The sequence below is a fragment of the Candida orthopsilosis genome, assembly GCF_000315875.1.
Source record: "Candida orthopsilosis Co 90-125, chromosome 5 draft sequence".
NCBI classification, from domain to species: domain Eukaryota; kingdom Fungi; phylum Ascomycota; class Pichiomycetes; order Serinales; family Debaryomycetaceae; genus Lodderomyces; species Lodderomyces orthopsilosis.
Genome location: NC_018298.1, coordinates 457,164 through 478,789, shown reverse-complemented (window position 1 = coordinate 478,789; position 21,626 = coordinate 457,164). Strand labels below are relative to the sequence as shown.

The following is a 21,626-nucleotide window of genomic DNA, read 5'->3' as shown; positions in this document are numbered from 1 at the left end:
AGTTAATACATATAAGAATTAAACTATCGTTTTCTATAGCCGTGTTGGCAAGCAAGTGCTATAAAACAAGCAGCAAGAATAATATTCAAACTAACCCAATTATCTTTTTGAAACACAACAGTACCTATTTCATATTGCTTCACCAACAAGCCAATATGGCTCCATGTGACATATGTCATTACATAGATTATATTTAAGCAAACACCACAGGTTGACAACGTACCCAAACGTATACGATATAGTAAACTCGACAGGATTCCCAAGAATGAATACAAGATCAAATCAAGTACACTAATCACGAACAACAACGTAGGTAAGCATATCCCAGCAATGGCAAGCCACTTGACTAGTTTTCCATAAGCGTTGTATAACTGCAACACACAGGGAAATGTTGTTGTTGCCCGGTATGAACACGCTTGGTTGATGGCATTGTAGTACAAGCTGACAAATTGGTTTTCAATCTCATTATCACTTGATGTTATGCTGCGTAATTGAAACCCCACATCTTGTAATAAACAAACAATCAAGTTTAATCCATCACTGTAGTAACATCCCACTTTCTTTCCCACTTGGTCTTGACGACAATATCCAAAAGTATTCAAATGATAGGTGTTTCCATTGTACAAGGTGTCCAATTGTTGTAAAATTGAATCACTTGCAGATCGATTCGCAAATGAGCTTAAATCGTTGGACAAGTAAGTGGCAAACTTGAGTGACTGCTGAATCAACTCTAACGTGTTTTTGGCAAAATCTGAGTCCGCTTCAATTTTGATCTCGATAGTGTTTGGACCATTTGGTTCGAGTGGTGTACATGACATGAGTAATAAGAATACAGCCAACGCTAAACAACCAACGCAAAAGATTTCACATATTAGCCAAAGCAAGCCTAATGAATGGTCCCGCTTGTGAAGAGTGAACTCTATCTTACTCTGGTAGTCTGTTCCGTGCATTGTATTGGTTATGCTGAAAGAGTGACGTTTGGTTGCAAAAAATAAGTACATATTAAAATCTATTACTCATACAATTTATGAAGCTTTGGCCAAAGCAAAACACCTCTCAACACTTTGTTCGTTATTTCCCCACCAATTTGGCATGGTTATCGTCTTTCCTGAAGCGAATATGATGAAAATCAACAAAATGGCCAAGTTATAACCAGTGTCAATAGCAGCTGCCAACAAGTAATTGTATTTCTTCCACAAGTCGTGTTTATACCTGTATGCGTAAAACATTGTGATAGTACCACCAACAAATTGTGAAAATGGACCTGTAGATATGTTCCCATAAAATGAGGATAATGTAGAGAAAAATACAGTGGTGTTCCACAAGTTGAACTTGAGCTTTGATTTGGGGAACAATCTGTAAAGCCCATATATGACCAAGGGTGCCAATGCACCTACCAAAAATCCATAAGGTAATACTTGATAGTTTTTGAATAACCTCGTGGGACCAAGGACAACGTATTGGATGGCATTGGTGTTGTACGAGACGATTTGTTGTCCTGTCCATTGATGAAGAGTATCAACCTTTGTTCCATTAAGAAAATCCTTTTTTGACGACAATACCCATCTCAATGCGGCATAGTTGATTGGTACACCAATCAATTCACCAAAGATTTGTGAAAAAAACACTGCTTTTGGTGGTAAATGCATATAGTGGCCAATTTTTTGATCTTGTAAAATATATTGTGCTCTGTACCATGCATCACCAGCAATGGCACCGTAAACTGTTGCTCCTGCAGGATGTCTCAGAGCTTTACTCTGAATCATATACCCGTATAATAACTCATTAAACGTACCAATGGCAAGTTGAAAATTGGATAATGCGTATAACCATGCAAGTGGAGTAACAATAACCATACCAAAAGCTAATCCAACAATCATACACCACCATGGCATAAACAAACTATCAGTGGCAAGGATTACCAACAATGTGATGAACGATGCAATGAATAAAATGACGTACCAATACAAAGGAACCTCTTTATAGGCACTTTGAAGCTTGTTCAATCGATCAGTATATTGCAAACTCAATGACCCCTTTTCTTTTCTTGAAGCAACCAATTTCTTAAATGATGTAGATAAACTTTTGTAACCAAAAACAACAACCCATGTAAACCCAGAAACGTAAGCTGCATAATCGAAAAACATATTCCATGCTCTTTGAGCTCCCAAATGAACATGACCTAACTCTTCATATCTGGTTACATTCAATTGCAAATCTGGAGTCAATAATTCTGTAGTTGGATATTTGGTTCCATTGGACAAGAAAAGACTATTTGACATTAAACCAAATTTGAAATCTGATAAATTACCCCATTTAACCAGGGGAATTAAAATCCAAGCACTTAGGATAAACGCAATAAACTGGATTACTTGTACCCAATAAGGATATAACATAATTGATGAAGTAATATTGGACCAGTCTAATGTGATATTCATAAACCCCATACCACCTAAACCAGATCCAATGAAATTGGCAGTGTAGTTTTCTGGCGCAACCCAACACAAGAATGCTAATGATGATGTCATTGGCCAAACATATTCAGGAAAGAAATGCCAGATGCAAACTCCAATCAATACAAAGAAAAATACTCTCATTTGCTTTGAACCTTGTTTTGAATCAGTATCAGATTTATTTTGGGTTTGAAACAATGTTGTTTGCACCAATGCTTGGGGCCAAATGAATTGTGGATCATATAGCAAAAAATTTCTTGCAAGAGCAGCATAGGAATAACCAACATAGACAATTGTCCACATAAAGAAAATTGCCACTGCCGCATTAACAGTCTCGCCATAGTAGATCTCAGCTAAAGCTAACGAGTTGATCCCTTGTGATCCAGTAGCTCCAGAGCTTGCAGTTATTGTGATCATAGCCGTTTCTTTGATGGACCATGGTCCTGGGTTCAAACTGAATTTATAGCGACCAAATCCAACTTTTTTATCTGGTAATACTTTTGCTAACCATTTCCCAACCCAGTGACTGGCAATCTGGACGAAAAAAATTGAATAAGCAGCTGATGTAGTTCTAAACGAGTTCATTGTGTCTATGAAAGCACCAGGCACAATGAATATGATTGATAATATGAAGTATCTAAATGTCAACACAGGTATAGTTGGGTCATCCTCCAAAGGTACAATTTCACGAACAATTCTGGGTAGTTCAGCAACATCTGGCTCTAACAATGACTCTTTGCTGGTTGATGATTCAACATCAATTTCGGAAGATGAGTTTTTAGTTTGGTCATAGGAATGATCAACTTCCGATACCTTTTGTGTGATTTCGAGATCCAGCTTTTTACTCATCTTAGCGGTCCTGATATCTATATTGTTCTTGGCAATAATTACAAAATATTCAATCCTATTATTCTCTTAGCGTATATGATATCCATTTTATATCATTGATAGGGAGATGCGAGAATTCGTAACTCCGAATTGTACAATAAGACTGTCATTCACACAATCATTAGGTCCCAAACGCCGTTTTGTACGTGATACAATGTTCATCATCTCACGTGCATCTTTTCTCTGAAAAAAACAATACAAGAAGATCTTAAATAATGTTGTGTATTTGTCATCTGTATCTGAAGCCATTTAAGAAAATTCGAATTTTGACATTGTGTCAAATGAAAAACAATAATTTCTTTTTTCTTTTCGCAATTTTGATATTGTGCGGCATCTTTACAATAGGCAGCCACAGTGGACTAAAAGAATAAAGAGCCTCTTCGTTGTTGTAGGACCTTAATTCAAGACCAATCGTTTTTGTGTGAAAATTGTATCTCGAGAGCCACAGTTCGTGATTTAGCAATTTGGTCACTTCCCCTTACCTTTATACGAGGGGGCGCCCGAAGCCACTTCAATGCGTATCGTGGTAGATATGCTCGATATTGCCTCGACCCGGAGGTCCAAGCGCCGTGAAGAGCGCCATGAAAGAGCCACACCTCTGATTTGCCACACGAAGAACTGTATCCAACCACAAACCGCTACATACTCAATTCCCTTAAACAGTAATTAATATTTATCTTCTAAGTATAACTTTTCCTTTTTACACACTTTATTATGTCTAGTCCCTTTATGAACTCGCTTATCATTACCTAAAACCATCTGGGCAACACATACACTGCAATTACGCCAAAATATCCAAATACCAACCCCGATAACTTTTCAACAATAGAATGGAAATACACATTCGTCATTAGCAACATAAACCACCATAATGAAACTAGCGCCACCAACAGGAATTGAGCTATGCCTCTTAACACCTGCCACTTGTGAGTTTCAAAATATTTTCGGTCATGTAAACTTTGCTTTATCTGGGGAACAACACTTCTCAACTCTGTCCAATTGAACCAAGCTGATGTTTCAAAATATAAATAAATTGAAGAATGAATCATGAGAAACACATGTCCACTTGGATCATAACCACCAGACCATGATCCCTTAAATTTCCGACAATGGTATGATGATATATGATTACTTTTCCAAACAAGAGTTTCTAAGTCTTGTAAAAACAGTTGTCCTAATTCATGATTGGCTATGGTTAACGGTGGTGTTGTTTGAGCTGTTGGATGAGGTTCAAGAACGCATACTCCTCCAGTAAGAACGAAAATCTTGTCCATTATAGGTAATCCAAAACACCATTGAGTGAATAAGATCCACCAAAGTGTAACAATTGCATATCTTATGACTGCTTTGATTAGAAGTTCTATCCTCTTTTCTCGTTGAACACTTGTACTACTATTGCTATTGAATAACTTGGGTATAATCACAACGGCATAGAATACCACAATGATAAAAGTCGTCCATCCCCATCCACGTTTAACAAACACCGTATTGAAAAAATTATGCTTGTTGTTGTAATAGTTGTATACTTCCTCTTGTGGTGATGAATAATGAATCAATCGCGAAAGTAAGAAATTGAACATAAATGATGATAAGAATACGAATTCATTTAACGTAATATGGAAGTTTTGACGGAGTATATGACGTAGTTGATTGATTTTAGAAGATACTTGTTGTTCGTGTTTATCGTATATAGACTGGCCTTCAAGCGTCGGTGGTGATGCGCATGTAGACATTGAACTAGTGTTGACCTTTTAGATCGGACTAATTACCTTTGGTGAAATTTCACCTTTGATTGCCACGCACTTTTAGAGGACAGCAAAAAGTTTAAATCCGCAAAAACCAAAATAGGTAGCGTCTACTATATACTAGACAACTCAAACGGTCATATACAATAGATATCTACATTGCCACTCAAATCTCACATAATCAACATGATCTATTTCTCTATTAAATACAAGCCATAAAAAGAACTCTATACGTCAACTTTACTAGCAGCGAACTTGATAATAGGACCCATGAATTTACTCTTTGGATAAATGGATCCCATTAATGGCACAACACTGCACCCAATAGCTACTTTCGCATCTTCGGTAGTTGGGCCGAAATCAATAAATGAAACATTTTCGCGCAATCCCATTTTAATCACTTCTTGCATCATGACAAAGTATGCTTTGTATTTCTTACTAATTTCATGATTTAAACCTTGAATATCAGATGTCATAGTTTCACCTAATCGGAAAATAACGCACGAGGCAATAATTTCATCATCAACTTTTAGGAATAGTAATGATCTATATTTCTTTTCATTGGAATAATTGCCTAAATTGTAGATGAATTCCCAATCAGGATGAAGTAATTGTGATGATTGCCCATTCAGTTGACGGTTATTAGCAATATGATCATTCATGACAATGATTTCTTGACAATTTTCGAAATTGAATGTATTTGATTCAATAACTTGTCCCTTGGCTTGTTTAAATGCGTTATCTTGATTTCTATATTTAATAGCTTTGAAATATTCAGTACTGGTTTGGTTGTGGAAGGGACGTAAATCAATAATATGACTGTTTGGTAAGTTGATTTTAACCCATCCTGAATAATCAACCCCAGCTTCAAATGTGGCATCTTTGTAAATTGGGTCTAATAATACAGTACATTTCTCGTTAGTTTTGTTCCATTCGGATATAGCATAAAGTACACTGGCACTTCTAGCGATTGGCTTCTTGGTGGATGAGCAGTAGAAAGTTGATCTTTTGAATGGCCAGTGGAATCCTAACAAACCGAATTTGATACACAAAATTGGGAACTTTGAGTTTCTACCAAACCATTTGTTGACCTTTTTACCAATCCAACCAGGAATACGTTCACTCAAATCGAATTCTTCAACTATAGTCAACAAGACAAGTGCTTGTGTGTTCATCAACTCTTGGTAAAACTTTTCCGTGTTGTTTTCTAATGCTTGTAATTCCAATGCTGCTTTATCCTTTTTATTCTTTTTGGCCAATTTTTTCAATTGGTTTTTACTCAACGGTTTGAATTGTTCTTCTAAATCGTGGATTGAATCATCACTACTGAATAAAGTAGGAGCATTCATAAACAATAACGAATCCTGATCTAATTCATCAAATGCTCGGTACATTTTTCTCTTTTCATTCTTTTCATCAAGATCATGATTCATCTTTGTTAAATCAGAGTCATGGGTTTTGCTTGAGCTTAAGCCAGTGTTGTTATTTTTCTCATCTTGTTTTTCATTCAGTGAAGACTTTTGTTGCGAATGGGGCTGTTGCAGTTGTTGGGTTGATTTCTCGCTCTTGTTGAAAACACGCAACACTTTACATCTCATACCTGGTAAATCAGCATGAACATAATTCTCCATTAGGGAAATAACATAATCACCAGAAATACCAGCATTGTATTTCTTGTTCAAGTCAATCAACTTACTCCATCCATGCTTTTGATGTTGTGACAATCCACATAAATCATACTCTTCAACTTCGTAATGAGTAGTCATTGTTCTCAACCGGAAGTATCTAGTACACAAAAACTCCAAAATCATAATTCCCAATCCACATCCAAATAAAATGGGTACACTAACAGGGACTTCATTTAAATTATCCATAGGCTTGTAGTCAAATTTGACACTGGCAATAGCAGTACATGCAATATAAAGTAAACCAAGAAAACAAATCAACAAGTCATAGGCAAAAATCAATCTTCCAATCAAGGGACTTAACCTGTTCTTGTCATTAACTAGCAAAGTAATTGTTTCACCCATTATACTTTGACCAATGACAAATGCACTACTAAGAATAAACAAGTTGTGCATTCTCTTTGCAAAACGATCATTTGAGACATTGATTATATCGATATTGATTTGTACAATGGAAATACTAATCAATATTTGAATGAAATTTATCGATGCAAATAATAAGTAAACTGATGATATGCTAGTGGACCACCAAATACCCAACAAAGCACAGTTAAACAATAAACTAAACAAACTGATAATCAAATATGCAATCCTTTGACTGCTTGTCAACTCTAAATTGTGCACAACATTTTGATTAAGATCTAATGGGTTAGATATTTTACCCAGAGATAATCTCACCACATTTAAAATGCACATAACAAGAAGGAAAAGCCATACTGCTCTTTTCAATATCTTGTCGATAAACCAATACAAATTTTTAGACCAATGTCGATTAATCTTGATAATATTGGGATGTCGTTCGTAAACAACAATGATAAAAATAAATGCGTCACAACATAGACATGAAATGGGGATACCGTTGGCTAGGTGATAGCCTTTTGTTAGTTTGGTGTATAATATGATGTCTGTCAAGTTGAATATGAAGGAATAAAGTACAATAGCGAAAGGATGTACTATCCACCGTAGTTTAGGCTTGGGAAAATTTGCACGTAGCCTTTTGCTGCTGCGCTTGTTGCTTTTTGTGCTGTTGCTGCTGTTGCTGCTGTTGTTGTTGTTGCGGTTGGAGTTGCTGCTGCTTTCGTCCTTTGCGCTGTAGCGGCTTCCTCGTCTGCCGTCTGTGGTAACTTTATCTTCTTTTGAAACATAGCCGTGGCTGGTAGCTGTCAAACGATAGGTTGCTAAATTGGGAAAATAGGCGAATGTAGTTGCTATCTGATGATTTTTTGATTTAGACTAGTAGCTATTTTGTATACTATAGTTCCATCCGCAACCGAAGAAATAAAGTAAAGTAAAGTAAGGTAGTATGGTAAGTTGTCTGTTGTCTCTGCTGTCTGGTTGTCTTATAATTGCTTAATAAGGAGGGATCTGCAAAAAAAAAAAGAAATTTTTATGATCTGTAATAACAAAACCCCTTGAATTCAATAGTGATTTATCCGAGGAAAATAAAACAACTTGCAATATGTATATGTAATGTAATTTAGTGAGCTGTAATGTGTGTAGTGTGGTGTAGATATCACCCAGTGAAACAAATAAGTCGTCGTATAGAAGATATATAAAGACAAAGAAAAAGAAGTAGTAATAAGATCTCAGTGTGAGGGATGGTACGATAAATTAGAGGGAAATGTAAGTGTTTATAAGGAGAAACAAAAAGAGGAGGGTTAAATTCTTCTTAGTAATATATACATGTGCTATATATAAAAACAATGTATACCGTGCACACATTACACATTATACATGACATACAATCTGTTACATTACATTATAGCATGACTAAAACACAATAGGAGAGAGAGAGAGAGACAGGAATAGAAATACGTTTCTGTGTAATGACTAATACACTCCATCAGACATATACAAACTTTGTTAAAATAATTATCTATAGTCTCATAACCACAATGTCCATTACGGAGAATGTTGACAATACGTTGCTCTAACTTGTATTAAAACATGCTACTTCGCCTTGAAAATGAGACTAGTTCGACCTCCGTAACCCGCCTATCTGACTCCACATTATTCTTAAAATAAGCCACGGAAAAGAAATCTATTTTTAAAATTAAACCCCGTTGAGCTCAATCAGTTGTAGTTTCCCTACGGCACTACTTCTAGTATATTGAGACTCGAACTACAACTCAAGGGAAAGGAAGGTACCGTCTATAGTACCGCATTTATTTGTGGTGTGTTTTACCTTGCATATGTCATTTATGCAACACGGTATTTGGTTACTTCTCCCCCTTACACTTTGTTTACCCACTCTGAATATACAACCGATAGTTCAGAGACGAATTGGAAACGCTTACTTGGTCAAGCGCGTCTAAATGTGGTCATTCTATAACACACAATATGAATTTCTCAAGCACACAAAGGTGGATTACCCAAAACCCTTTACGGATGTCATGCGAGCTCACTAACGTGAGATAGACCTAACAACACACATATACAGACTCACTTCAGTAACTTTCTCACTTTTTTACTATATTCCTGCACTAGTAGTTGCTGTGCTGGTTAATTACTCTTTAAAATGCACTCATTTGTTTACACAATCGTATGAGTTTAGACACACTTCAAAGAAGTAGCACTGAGAAAGTGAGGTACTGTATCCGTAACTTCTTACTAAAAGTAAAGGAATAACAAAAAATGTGTGCAAGATCGGAGAAAAGACTGAGTGTTTTACAATGTTTCCGTATGTGCATATACTTTTTTATTCCCGATTTATCCAAAGTTAAAAATAGCGCATACACAAAATCACGACAAAAAAAGAGAAAAAAAAAAATATTACTAAGCACGCATAATACACAGACATAGTGGAACACGATAGACACAAGAGAGACTAAGTGAAATCCCCTTCTAAACCGAGCAGGCCTATTCTATAAAGAAAGACCGCGCTTTCTACAAATGATCAACAGCAATGAACATATGTGTAACTTTTAACGGATGCATATTGTATCATTTGTGTTTACTTGGTAACTTGACAGCCAGCATCGAGACCTAATATGGAAGTCTCGGTACAAAAGAAAAAAAACTGCCAAAGTGCTCTTTTTGTCATCTTCTAAACTCCGTGGATAAGCTAAATATAGCTTTTACGAAATCCGTGGCCAGCGAAAACGTTAAACAGGTAAACAAATCACACCAACCGTTCTTAGGTTAAGAGGTTTTAATATGGAACTTTTTGGCGGTGTAAAGTTCTCCAGATCTGAAATCACCGAACATTGTCTTGGGAGCTCAAATATACAGATTCGGGCTATTTTTAGAGCAGAATCCGGAATTAAGCCGCCCAAGAAAAAAATGTATACTCAACCCGCAAAGGATTTCTTTCTTGTCAAGTAGATTGTTCTTAAGTCTTTCATCTATTGCGAAGAAAGCTTGATCAAGTAGGTTCAACTTCGAGACAAGCCATTTTCTTCGAAGCTAACTATAATTACGAGGAAAAGAAGGGTGGCCCTGTATGGGGGCTTAGTTTCAAATCCCGATTACATTCGGTTGTTAAAATTAGAAAAAATTACAAACCATGAAAATAGTATTATGCGAATGACTACAGAGTACCCCTTTTGTGCCTTGCTTTTGTAGAAATCTAATTATAACGGTATCAGGCCATATCGGGCAATCTAACAATGAGAATAACGCTCTGTAGCCAATGGCAGTGCTAAAAAATTTGACGATATCCTGCTCCTTTTCCACTAACGATTATCCTAGAGTACCAATCGTCTCGTAACCGTATACGCTGTTTCCTATAGAAATTAAACAACCATCTCACGATTTTCACGCTGTTATGTTTTCGTATACGTTAGAATGTAATTGGACTCCACAAATTAAAGCTTTCTTGGATGGCTTTACAACCTCAACTAGGAACCATATCATCCTCTGGGGCACCAAGTTCTTAGATCTTTCCTGAAAACAAAGCTCGTAGCCCCCTTTGCAGCGTAGTACATAAGTGTCCCCACAAAATATCAATTCTACTTGATATTGATATCACCATCTTCATCTTTCACGTCGTTATCTTTCACATCTACTTCTTCACCATGCTGCTCGGTATCCTCATTTTCTTCTTTTATAGTTCCAACGACTGCCTCTGACCCATTTCTCTTGTTGTTTCCTTTCACCACTTCCGCACTCAAGCCCTTGTTTTCATTTTGCAGTTCTTCTCTATTAATAACTCCCTTATCCTCCAAACCACCATCTCCATTCTCCTGCCATCTTGTCACCATGTCATTCATCAATACATTCATGATTTCTGGATTGGCTATATCCCGTCTAAATTGTTCCAGTTGCAACAATGATAGAATATGTAGACAATTGGGATAAACTAAATATCGCAGGTATTGCGGTTCTTTCCAATACTGTAAATATTTTAAGTAATTGACAAAACATGGGTCCTGGAGATAATTATTCTGAGCAAGATAGCTCAAGTACGGTATGTTGCTTAGTGATTGAACAAATTCAAGTTCAATTTCCCATCGTGTGGGGAGTGAATTGATTAGATTGGTATATTCTTGTTGTTCTTGTTCTTTGGAAGGCAGTTGAGTTCCGGCACCTGGAGAGTGTAGTGGCTGCTGTTGGCTGTTTGTAACTGTATCTGTCATTGGTTTGATTGCTTTGGTACCCTAAAATCTGATAAGCTTTTGGTGCAGATTGGAGATTTCTCTAATAGTTATTTTTCATTTCTCGCAAATAGTAACTTTTGCACGCACACGACTATACACTGATGTGAAGAGGGGCGTTAAAGATTCGAAAACATAGGGGTATCAAACGTCTTATTCTTGCTTCACTGCTTTCACTAACCCTGTAATATGATGGAAGATTTGAAAGCTTTTCTCCTGAAAGGTTGAAGATTTGCCACTCTTTGCACTGAAAATATTCTACAACTAATTTTATCTTCTTTGGATCAATTTAGTACTGAATGATAACTGATAATAATACTATCCGGAACGTCTATATTTATACTCCAGCCTCTTTAGGCAGCTGCAACAAGAGCCCCCTCATTGATTCAAGTTGCGCACTTGACTCGATTAGAATCAACTCGGTAGCGAAGATCACCACAAAATCAAAACAAAAAATCACAACAACGCTTCGCGTTGTAAACGAAGCCTACATTCCATTCCCATTCCACCATAACTTTACCAATGTCTAGCAGCACCCCCAAAGCAAGTTCATCCTCAAAACAGCCGCAACCACACCGTCCCCAAATTAATCAAAACCAATTTCGACAAACCAATGACCCACTCACACCACGCGAAATCGCACTCACCAAAGAGCTCAAACAACTACGTTTAATCAACACCAAATTCAAATCAATGGTCACAGCTGTCGATTCAGTTAAATCAAGCATGGCAGAATTCAATAATGGAACCACCAATGCTTTGATCATGATGAATAAATGGAGTGATATAATTTCGCAAGCGAGTTTCACTCATGAGATGCTAAATAATCCTGAGTGGCATCCACAAGAAGACGTAGAAGATGAAGACAATGACGACGATGAAGGAGATTATGAAAGTCAGGATACAATTAATTTTCAAGCGATGGATAAAAATGATGATGCCGAACTTGAATTGTTACTGCGCCAATTGATAAATTATGAACTGGAGAATTTGGCATTGAATAAGAGATTGGAGAAGGAAATAATGACAAAGCAGGAAAAGAGGAATTCTGTTGAAGAACAGGCTAATAAGAGACGACGTGAGTTGGGATTGTTTGACGGATCTAGTCTGAGTGTTAAAAGAAGGCCAGTAAGGTAAGAGCTTGGATTGAATGGGATTTGCAAGAGAGAAGTGAATATAGTGCTAACATACAGAAGACTACTTAAACACCATTCGGGGAGACTTCAAGATATACCAATAAGTTTGATACAGGGCAACAGATAGACATTCTCAAAAGGGAGTCCAACACTTCTCGCTGCATCCAACTACACTCTGCTTCAATAAATCTATATTACATATCACTAATCATAATAAATATACACGCCTCTTCTTTTTCCTAGGCTTTCAAAATACTGGTGATTAAATCATTAGCATCAACCGAATCACCTTCTCTCACCAACAAATCATCAACAAGACCACTTACAGGTGCGCTAATAACCATCTCCATCTTCATGGCTGACAACACGGCAATTGGATCACCTTTCTTAACTTCTTGATGTTTGTGGGTTCTAACTTCGATAACAACACCAGCCATTGGTGCACCGACATCATTAGGTGCAGAAGCTTTTGGTCTGGTTTTAGTCTCTACTGAAACTGTATTATCTTCAACTGAAACTGATCTCATTTCACCATTCAATTCGAAGAATACTTCACGAGTACCAGTCTTTTCGGAAATTTCACCCACTGCCAACAATTTAATAATTAATGTCTTTCCCTTTTCAATATCAACAACAATTTCTTCTCCAATGTTTGCCGGTTTGAGGAAAAATCTCGTTGGTAATACGCTTAAATCACCATATTTTTCAACTTGTTTTCTAAAAGCTTCAAACACTTTTGGATACATAACATAGGAAGCCACGTCAGTTTCATCAATTTGGGAACCGTATCTTGAAATCAATTCCTTTCTAATAGCAGCAAAATCAACCGGTTTCAAGTACAATCCTGGACGTTTGTCCAATTTTTGACGTTTATTGCCCAACATATTGGTACGCAAAGGTTCGGGGAACCCACCGTATGGTTTACCCATTAATCCCTCCATAAAGTCAAGTACTGAATCAGGGAAATCCAATTCTGACGCAAGACGATTGACATCTTCTTCCGTTAACGAGTTACTCACCATAAATTGAGCTAAATCTCCAACAACTTTTGATGTTGGTGTCACTTTAACCAAATCCCCAAGAATCTTGTTGGCAATTTTATATGTTTCCTTTGTTTGCAACCATTTCTCACCTAATCCCAATTGTTGTGCTTGGAATAATAAATTGGTCAATTGTCCACCAGGGATTTCATGGGAGTAAACTTCTGGATCTGGTCCTTTCAAATCGGCTTCGAAACAGGAGTAGAGTAATCTCATTTGGGCCCAGTAAGTGTCCAACTCTCTAACCAAAGATTCAGATAATCCAGTGTCAATAGATCCTTCAAAGGAGGCCAAGATGGCACTAATTGATGGTTGGGATGTCAATCCTGACATGGAGTTTGATGCGGCATCAACAACATCTGCACCAGCTTTAGCACATTCGGTCATGGAAGCAACACCAGTGCCAGCGGAATCATGTGTGTGTACATGGATTGGCAATTCTGGGTAACGATTTCTAATCTCACCCACCAAAAGTCTAGCTGCTGCTGGCTTCAAAGTACCAGCCATATCCTTGATACCTAAGAAGTGTGTACCCATCTTGACAACCTCATCCACAACCGACAAATAGTATTCCAAGTTGTACTTTTTGCCTGGTTTCAACATGTCACCAGAATAACAAACAGTAGCTTCAACAACTCCACCAGCTTTTTTAACCGCATCAATACCAACTTTCAATTGCTCCAAATCATTCAATGCATCAAACACTCTAAAGATGTCAACACCGTTACCCTTGGCTTCTTTGACAAATTGGTCAATTGCATTATCGGGTAATGAAGAGTATGCCACACCATTGGCACCTCTCAACAACATTTGAAATGGAATATTTGGCACTAATGCTCTCAACTTTCTCAATCTATCCCATGGGTCTTCATAAAGGAATCTCATACAAACGTCAAAGGTGGCACCACCCCAACATTCAAGTGAAAAGGCACCGTTCAATGCAAATGCAGTAGTTGGGGCAATATTTAACAAGTCAATAGTCCTGACTCTGGTGGCCAACAACGATTGATGGGCATCTCTCCAGGTGGTATCGGTAATCAATGTTCCATTGTATTGTCTAACCTTTTTAGCAAATGCATCTGGCCCTTCTTCCAACAACACTTGTCTCCATCCACGTGGAGGTGGAATATGTGCAACATCAATTGGGATGCCAGTTTTTGGATCATGCAAAACTGGAATCAAGGCTTCCTCGTTCAACTTTGGATATCCAATCTGCCCTTTGATTGATGATCCATTAACGTAAAGGTCAGCCAAGTACGACAATAATTTAGTGGCTCTGTTTTGCGAGCTAACCATTTGGAACAATGAGGGAGTATCGTCAATAAATGTTGTCCAACAATCACCTTTGATGAAAGTTTCATTAGTTAAAAGTGCTAATAGGAATGGGATGTTTGTCTTGACTCCTCTGATTCTAAATTCAATCAATGCACGCAACATTTTTCTACGAGCAATTTCAAATGTAGACCCAGAACATGAACACTTGACCAACATGGAGTCATAGTGAGGGGAAATAACTGAACCGGCAAATCCATTACCACCATCTAATCTAACACCATTACCACCGGCTGATTTGTACACTTCAATTTTACCGGTGTCAGGTTGAAAGTTTTTAGCTGGATCTTCTGTAGTTATTCTACATTGAATTGCAAAGCCTCTAGTGGTGATCTTATCTTGCAATAATCCCAACTGTTGTAATGAGGCACCAGCAGCAATTTGTATTTGGGCTGCTACGATATCAACTCCAGTTATTTCCTCAGTGATCGTGTGCTCAACTTGGATTCTTGGATTGATTTCAATAAAGTAGTGTCTGTTTTGTTCATCTACTAAGAATTCAGCGGTACCGGCATTTCTATAATTGGCACTTTTGGCCAATTTCACAGCATCGGTCAAAATGGCATCTCTAACTTCTTTTGGCAAGTTTTTGGCAGGTGCAATTTCAACAACCTTTTGATGCCTTCTTTGTACCGAGCAATCTCTTTCAAACAAGTGTATGACATTACCATAGTTATCAGCCAACAACTGAACTTCAATATGTTTTGGTTTGTCTAAGAACCTTTCAATAAAACAAGTACCGTTACCAAATGCCGTCTTTGCTTCAGAAGTGGCTCTTTTAAAAGCATCTTCGATGTCATCACCTTCACGAACGACTCTCATACCTCTTCCACCACCACCGAATGCGGCTTTTATAATAACAGGGAATCCATATTTCTCAACAAACTTTCTCGCATCAGTAACGTCATCAATTGGACCAGGAGTACCTGGAACGACTGGCACATCATTCTCAATTGCCAAGGTTCTGGCACTAACTTTGTCACCAACTGCATCAATTGTTTTGTAGCTTGGACCGACCCACAAAATTCCATTTTCTTCGACTTTTCTAGCAAACTCACTATTCTCAGAAAGGAATCCATAACCTGGGTGAATCATGTTGACATTGTGTTGCTTGGCAATATCAATAATCTCATCAATTTGCAAATAGGCCCCAACTGGGGAGTATTGCCCCTTCTTTCCAATAACATATGATTCATCTGCTTTCAACCTGTGCATCGACAATCTATCTTCATGTGAATAAATAGCAACAGTTTGCATTGACAATTCATGAGCAGTTCTGAATATTCTAATTGGGATTTCACCTCTATTGGCGACCAAGATTTTGTTCATCGGTCCCAACACTGATGAGGCTCTTCTCATTTGGTTGATTTGTCCATCCTGCGTGGCAGTTGGTTGAAGGGAGGTCATTGTTATGGGGGGGCTATATATTTGGCAAAAAAATAGCAATTGGGTTGAAGATAACGAAATTGAATTAAGAGGAGATTTTGTAGAAATTGATGATGAATTTATAAAAATCATCAAGATAGCGGAAATTAAAATAATAATAAATTCAAAAACACAATACAATAGTGGTCCTGCATATAAGACGGTGATGTAACTGATTCAACAGTTTTAATAAAACCGCTGGATTTATACATTCTATTGTTTTCGTTATACTTTCAGTATGCGTTTCAAGCTAGACAACTTTACATCCCTATAAAGGCGACCATACTCCAAAATACTTTGACCACAAAGTTGATGGCAAAATACTCCGAAGTGTTACAAAATGAAATAGACAATAGCGGTGCTGGAGTCAAGAAAAAAATAAAATTGTTTTCGGCCCTGTAGGTGAAAGGACAACAGATATCCAGAATAGCCACCGACTTTTGTACAAAATTGAAATTCTCCATGAGTCATGTTGCACAATGGCGATCCGATACGCATGTGATTGGTAGATAATGAATCATTGCAAGGGCTGTATCCTTTAGCCGAGGTAAAATTAACTCCTTCGTAAATGCTTAAGACTTGTTGGCTATAAAGATCTAGTCATGACTTGCTTCTAAGTGTTGATGGTTCCCACTTGGTCTCCACTTCGAAATGTAGTGTTTAGAGCTTATACATGTACGAAATGTAGCATGTTTAGTGCATTTCACTCAATAGAGTCGAATGTAGCTTTGACCTCATAACTACTACAACAGAACATTTATTGCAGAGGGAAAATGTGTTTACAATTGGAGGTCAAGATAATTAAGAGAGCTTCCTTAGGGCGCTAGAATAGCCGTATACAACTGAATTAACACTTTTGCTATTTTAGACTCTGCCCTCCCCACTCTCTGAACCTCTGCCAAAGTCAACTTCTGCTTGTGTTTAAAATAAAAGTTTTACACTTCATTGTATTTCGGACATTAAAGTGCGAGATGAAAATTTTCTCATTTTTTTTCCTTACCAAAACGTGGGACATCGGAGTTGAAAGCCCGAAGATGGCAAAAAAGGGTAAAATGTACAATAGATTCTTCACCGAACCACATTTCATTAAAAATAATTGGTTAATCTTATATGAATGTTTGGCAGTTGAGGTAGTTCAAGCATAATACTTTATTAGTATTGACAGGGTTGAGAAAGAGCCATATTGTGAGTGTTTTGCAACAGAAAAGTCTTGCTATGTTGAAAACTTCACCTTAGAGAGCGACTATATCCTCTGTTGTTGTACGATCAAATTTTCACCATTAAACAGAGGGTCTCGGCCCTTTCTCCTCTTGTCTTCTACAAATTACCTAAAGCTTCACGTGCAAATCTTCGGAAGAATTATCTCCTTACATGGCTTATAAAAGAAAAGGAGAGAAAAAAAATAGTCTTTATTGTTTGATACGCTACCAATGTGGTCTCTAATTGGCTGATGATAACAATATAATTTAATTCCTATTGTTTCTATCAACAATAAGGGAAATCAATTTTATGACACAAGCAAGTTTAAACATTAGAAGCCATACTGCTTTTGATCTTTAGTTTTCCATTTGTCCTTATGTCCATCTCTTTGTGAAGAAATAACATACGTTTGAAATTATTTTACGACTTGTGCACTGCCATAAAAGAACAACCACTCTATTGTTTTGACATTTGTGGTGGTGAATATCACTGCCACCACACGCGATTAACAAGCAGCGGAGATCCCACGCTATTACGGTTGCTTTAGCTTTGGAGAGGACAAAAGGGAACTACAGCGTGGTAAGTGAAAACCCCTCAGTTTGAAACAAAGTTTTCTTTCCATGCATAAAAACCCAGCAGTTGTTAGTCATCAATTTGAAAACCACGGGCATACTGGAAATAAAAAAAGAGCAAATTGTGGAGAATAACATACGTCATGATTAGCAAAACAGGTGATGACCGTAATGGATAATGATGAGAAAGCCTGCATGAGTTTAGTAGATAATCAAACTGTGGTTCCCCCACTTAGTTTTTGCATATTTGTTTAGGATAACAAAGTACTAAAAATATTTTATGGTATGATTTACTACCAACTTTGTTGTATCTTTCAGTTTTGTGTCATATATTAAGGAGGAAAAAAAGAGTTTTCACTATTGTGATGTGAATTTTTTTATTTTTCACTTTCTTCAAAACATTTTATATAAGAATATTAAAGAATCCACTTCTTTTCCAGAAATAAAGGGGGTTTCTTGGTCCCTCCTTATTATCTCAAATTCATTCAAAATCAACGCCACTATGTTTAAAAGAGCATTTTACAAAGGCGCGTCTACCATAACCAAAACTAACACGCCTAGCGTGAAGGTTGCTGGTCCTGAACTTACAAATAAAGCCGGTCAACAAGGATCGTTCAGATCCTTTGCTGAATACCGGCTAAGGATGACCAACCAATCACCCTTGGCTGTTAGAGCTAAAAATTTCAATTCCACGTTGAGAACAACTCACCACTGATTGTTCTTTGTTCTTGTTTCATTATTTTTTAGGTTTTTGGTGTGCTGGATTGTTTAATGGTTATGTTTTATATTTTTTCTATAGTCTTCTAATAAGAGTTGTTTGATTTCACGTTTGCAAAATTTGTGTAGGGTGAATTCACTTGTTACTGATTGTGAAGCAATTTGGTGCTTTGTCAGAATCTTGTTGCAAATTTTTGATCAGAATTTTGTACCGAGGAACTGCCTAATTATAATTAACTCCGTCTCCTAAATACGTAACTCAATTCATGTCTATAACTACCGCAAACCTGTGCCGAAATTCAATTTACGTTTAAAGACAGCAGTCTTTGAGCTTAGATGTAGTGGCTGTCATATGGCGCATATCAGTTCTAATGCTCAAGATTTCGGACATTTAATCCAAATGCGACAATTACCGAGACGGGGAAAAGATAGAATTCGGAAGTAATTATGTTTATGACGCGTGCTTAGTAATTGATATCGGAAACAATAGTATGAAATGATGTTTCCAATTGTAGGCTTATAGATTGATCGGTTTTGCTTGCTACTTAACTAGTTTATGATTGAATAACTATGCCGCTGTTGTCGGATCAGCTAATGGTAGGCGGTTTCGAACGAAGCGGGTTAATGTTTTACCCCTGAGTTTATTGTTATTGTTTTTGAAAAATGTGGCGCGCAATCAAAACATTGAAGCACACCATCTGCTTGTGGGTGAATTAACGTCTAAAATGGAAGATCCTGTACCATATCGACTTTCAACCGACCTGACAATGCCATTTGCGTGTCAAGAACAGATCTAACATTTCGTTGTCTCACTATAACTGTGTGTAATAATAATTCCGTGATTAATTCTATGTTCTATCTTGTTTTAGCAATCTTTACTCTAAGTCACGTGCAATTGCCTGCTTTTTTCCTTTAAAACAAAAACAATTCCTGATAATTAATTTATAAACATAACACAATGCACACATCCAAACACACGCACTACGAACAAGTTTTTAAAGTTAGTTAACGTTTTATTTGACTGCAAATTAATAAACAATATCAAAAAACTGTGGATTATCAAGGAATTAACCAAAAACCGAAAGGATTAGGTTTGTACAAAAAAGCTATTGTTCTTGTTGGTGTTGAAAAATAACCATCTCCCCCGATATTCTTTACTCCCTTTTGGTATAAAGTATTTGAGTTATTCCCGTTTTGTAATTGTCAAAACTTGTTTGCTGTTGACTCCACCGCAGTTGTGTACATCAAAAAGCGAATAGAAAGTCTTTGTTTCAGTTCCTTGGGAAAAAATCTCACTTGCAAGAACCACAGCCACATTTGGAAACATCTCGTGATTACCTGTCAAAAGAAACAATAACATTCTCACAACAGATACATTCACCATGAGTGATGAGCTAACGTCGTCGGCGTTGCTAGAGCAACTTGTGTATATCGACAACTATATCAATGGTACACAACCAAATACTGATAGTTCAACTGCTACGCCAAATATTGATGTTGATGGACAACTAAGTCTAGATTTGGCTGCTTTTGCTGATGATTCGTTTATATTTCCTGATGAGGACAAGCCTAAGCATTTATATGATCATGACGAAGAAGATGCCCATGACGATAACAAAATCAATAAAGATGGGAATCTCGCTGGTTCGGGAAGCAATGACGGTTTGAATGGATGGAATATACATGAGTTTAATAGTTCAAGCTTGCTACCTAGTATCAAACAAGAACCTGAAGTTGGGAGTTCCCATCAGTACTTCCGGAATCACAACATTGATGACGGTCATGAGGATGAAAACAGCAGATTAAATCAATTCAATTTGTTGCAGAGTCATACCAATAGTAGTGAATCAGGACTTGGAAACGGTTTAATAGATGACTTTCAGAACAACAAAAACAACAAAAGCAATAGCAACAATGTACATGGTCATGATTTGGAAAATACCCACCATCACGTTCAACCACACAAGCTATTAAGTTTGAATGAATTGCCCAAGTTTCCCGTTCCACCGGGTGCAAAGAATTCTTTGGTCAGTGCTGGTTTATCACTGAATCAAATTGATTTATTAAGTGCATTGATTGCTCAACACCAGAGTAGTTTGGGTAAAACACTTTCTCAACAGGGACAAGATACAAAAGATGAAAGTAATGGGGAAAGTTTGGGTGTACAGACTATAAACAATTACGTGGTGAAACAAGAACAACAACAATCATCATCAAATTTACCTTCAAATATTGCTCCACTCACTCCAAATGCTGCATCGCTATCACCAACAGATGTACCAACACGACAATCGAATCTACCATTCCACCTTCCATCGCAACAACATCCATCATCATCATTGGCACAACTCAATTCAAGCCTACAACTCCAAACAAGATCGCGAAACCCCAGTGTATCATCCTTCATTGACCCGACTTTACAACATCGCGGAGGAACTATGACTGTAGCAGCACCCTCATCAACAACGGCCAGTTCTAATTTGAGTCTGCCTGATGCTGCTGAACTAGACAAGAAACGTCGCAATACCGCCGCTAGTGCTCGATTTCGAATCAAGAAAAAGATGAAGGAACAACAAATGGAAAATAAAATCAATTCATTACAAGAAATGATTTCTTCGTTGGAGAATAAATTGAGTCATTTGGAAATGGAGAACAAATTGTTACGTAATTTGATTATTGAAAAGGGAAGTCAAAAGAGTGATGATGAGTTGAAATTGTTGAAGGAAAAGGCTAAACGAGGTAATCACTGATTGTGTTGCCAGTAAGGCTTTGATGATAATCCCATCGGTTTATATACAAAAAACAAGTGTAGTATTTTTAAAAAGGCTCAGTCTAAAT

The 21,626-nt window shown here is 37.2% G+C and overlaps 9 protein-coding genes across 9 annotated transcripts; 3 read left to right on the top strand and 6 right to left on the bottom strand. All coding sequences in view use genetic code 12, as the record gives it.

Annotated features, from left to right (window-relative positions):
• Positions 1–23: 23 nt before the first annotated feature.
• CORT_0E02200 (hypothetical protein) lies at positions 24–1,001 on the bottom strand (the record flags this gene model as incomplete). The annotated part of the gene is made up of 1 exon (XM_003869890.1): positions 24–1,001. One exon carries the CDS (start codon positions 999–1,001, stop codon positions 24–26), a length of 978 nt encoding a protein of 325 aa, XP_003869939.1.
• Positions 1,002–1,025: 24 nt separating this feature from the next.
• CORT_0E02190 (Opt7 oligopeptide transporter) lies at positions 1,026–3,302 on the bottom strand (the record flags this gene model as incomplete). The annotated part of the gene is made up of 1 exon (XM_003869889.1): positions 1,026–3,302. One exon carries the CDS (start codon positions 3,300–3,302, stop codon positions 1,026–1,028), a length of 2,277 nt encoding a protein of 758 aa, XP_003869938.1.
• Positions 3,303–4,090: 788 nt separating this feature from the next.
• Positions 4,091–5,074, bottom strand: CORT_0E02180 (Scs3 protein; the record flags this gene model as incomplete). Its single annotated transcript, XM_003869888.1, has 1 exon — positions 4,091–5,074. The coding sequence occupies one exon, from the start codon at positions 5,072–5,074 to the stop codon at positions 4,091–4,093; it is 984 nt and encodes a 327-aa protein (XP_003869937.1).
• A 239-nt stretch (positions 5,075–5,313) lies between these two features.
• On the bottom strand, positions 5,314–7,467 carry CORT_0E02170 (hypothetical protein; the record flags this gene model as incomplete). The annotated part of the gene is made up of 1 exon (XM_003869887.1): positions 5,314–7,467. One exon carries the CDS (start codon positions 7,465–7,467, stop codon positions 5,314–5,316), a length of 2,154 nt encoding a protein of 717 aa, XP_003869936.1.
• Positions 7,468–10,721: 3,254 nt separating this feature from the next.
• CORT_0E02160 (Soh1 RNA polymerase II mediator complex subunit) lies at positions 10,722–11,348 on the bottom strand (the record flags this gene model as incomplete). Its single annotated transcript, XM_003869886.1, has 1 exon — positions 10,722–11,348. One exon carries the CDS (start codon positions 11,346–11,348, stop codon positions 10,722–10,724), a length of 627 nt encoding a protein of 208 aa, XP_003869935.1.
• Positions 11,349–11,888: 540 nt separating this feature from the next.
• On the top strand, positions 11,889–12,503 carry CORT_0E02150 (Duo1 subunit of the Dam1 (DASH) complex; the record flags this gene model as incomplete). The annotated part of the gene is made up of 1 exon (XM_003869885.1): positions 11,889–12,503. One exon carries the CDS (start codon positions 11,889–11,891, stop codon positions 12,501–12,503), a length of 615 nt encoding a protein of 204 aa, XP_003869934.1.
• A 238-nt stretch (positions 12,504–12,741) lies between these two features.
• Positions 12,742–16,392, bottom strand: CORT_0E02140 (Pyc2 pyruvate carboxylase; the record flags this gene model as incomplete). Its single annotated transcript, XM_003869884.1, has 1 exon — positions 12,742–16,392. One exon carries the CDS (start codon positions 16,390–16,392, stop codon positions 12,742–12,744), a length of 3,651 nt encoding a protein of 1,216 aa, XP_003869933.1.
• Positions 16,393–18,573: 2,181 nt separating this feature from the next.
• On the top strand, positions 18,574–18,786 carry CORT_0E02130 (hypothetical protein; the record flags this gene model as incomplete). Its single annotated transcript, XM_003869883.1, has 1 exon — positions 18,574–18,786. One exon carries the CDS (start codon positions 18,574–18,576, stop codon positions 18,784–18,786), a length of 213 nt encoding a protein of 70 aa, XP_003869932.1.
• Positions 18,787–20,170: 1,384 nt separating this feature from the next.
• On the top strand, positions 20,171–21,538 carry CORT_0E02120 (Met4 protein; the record flags this gene model as incomplete). The annotated part of the gene is made up of 1 exon (XM_003869882.1): positions 20,171–21,538. One exon carries the CDS (start codon positions 20,171–20,173, stop codon positions 21,536–21,538), a length of 1,368 nt encoding a protein of 455 aa, XP_003869931.1.
• Positions 21,539–21,626: the final 88 nt, after the last annotated feature.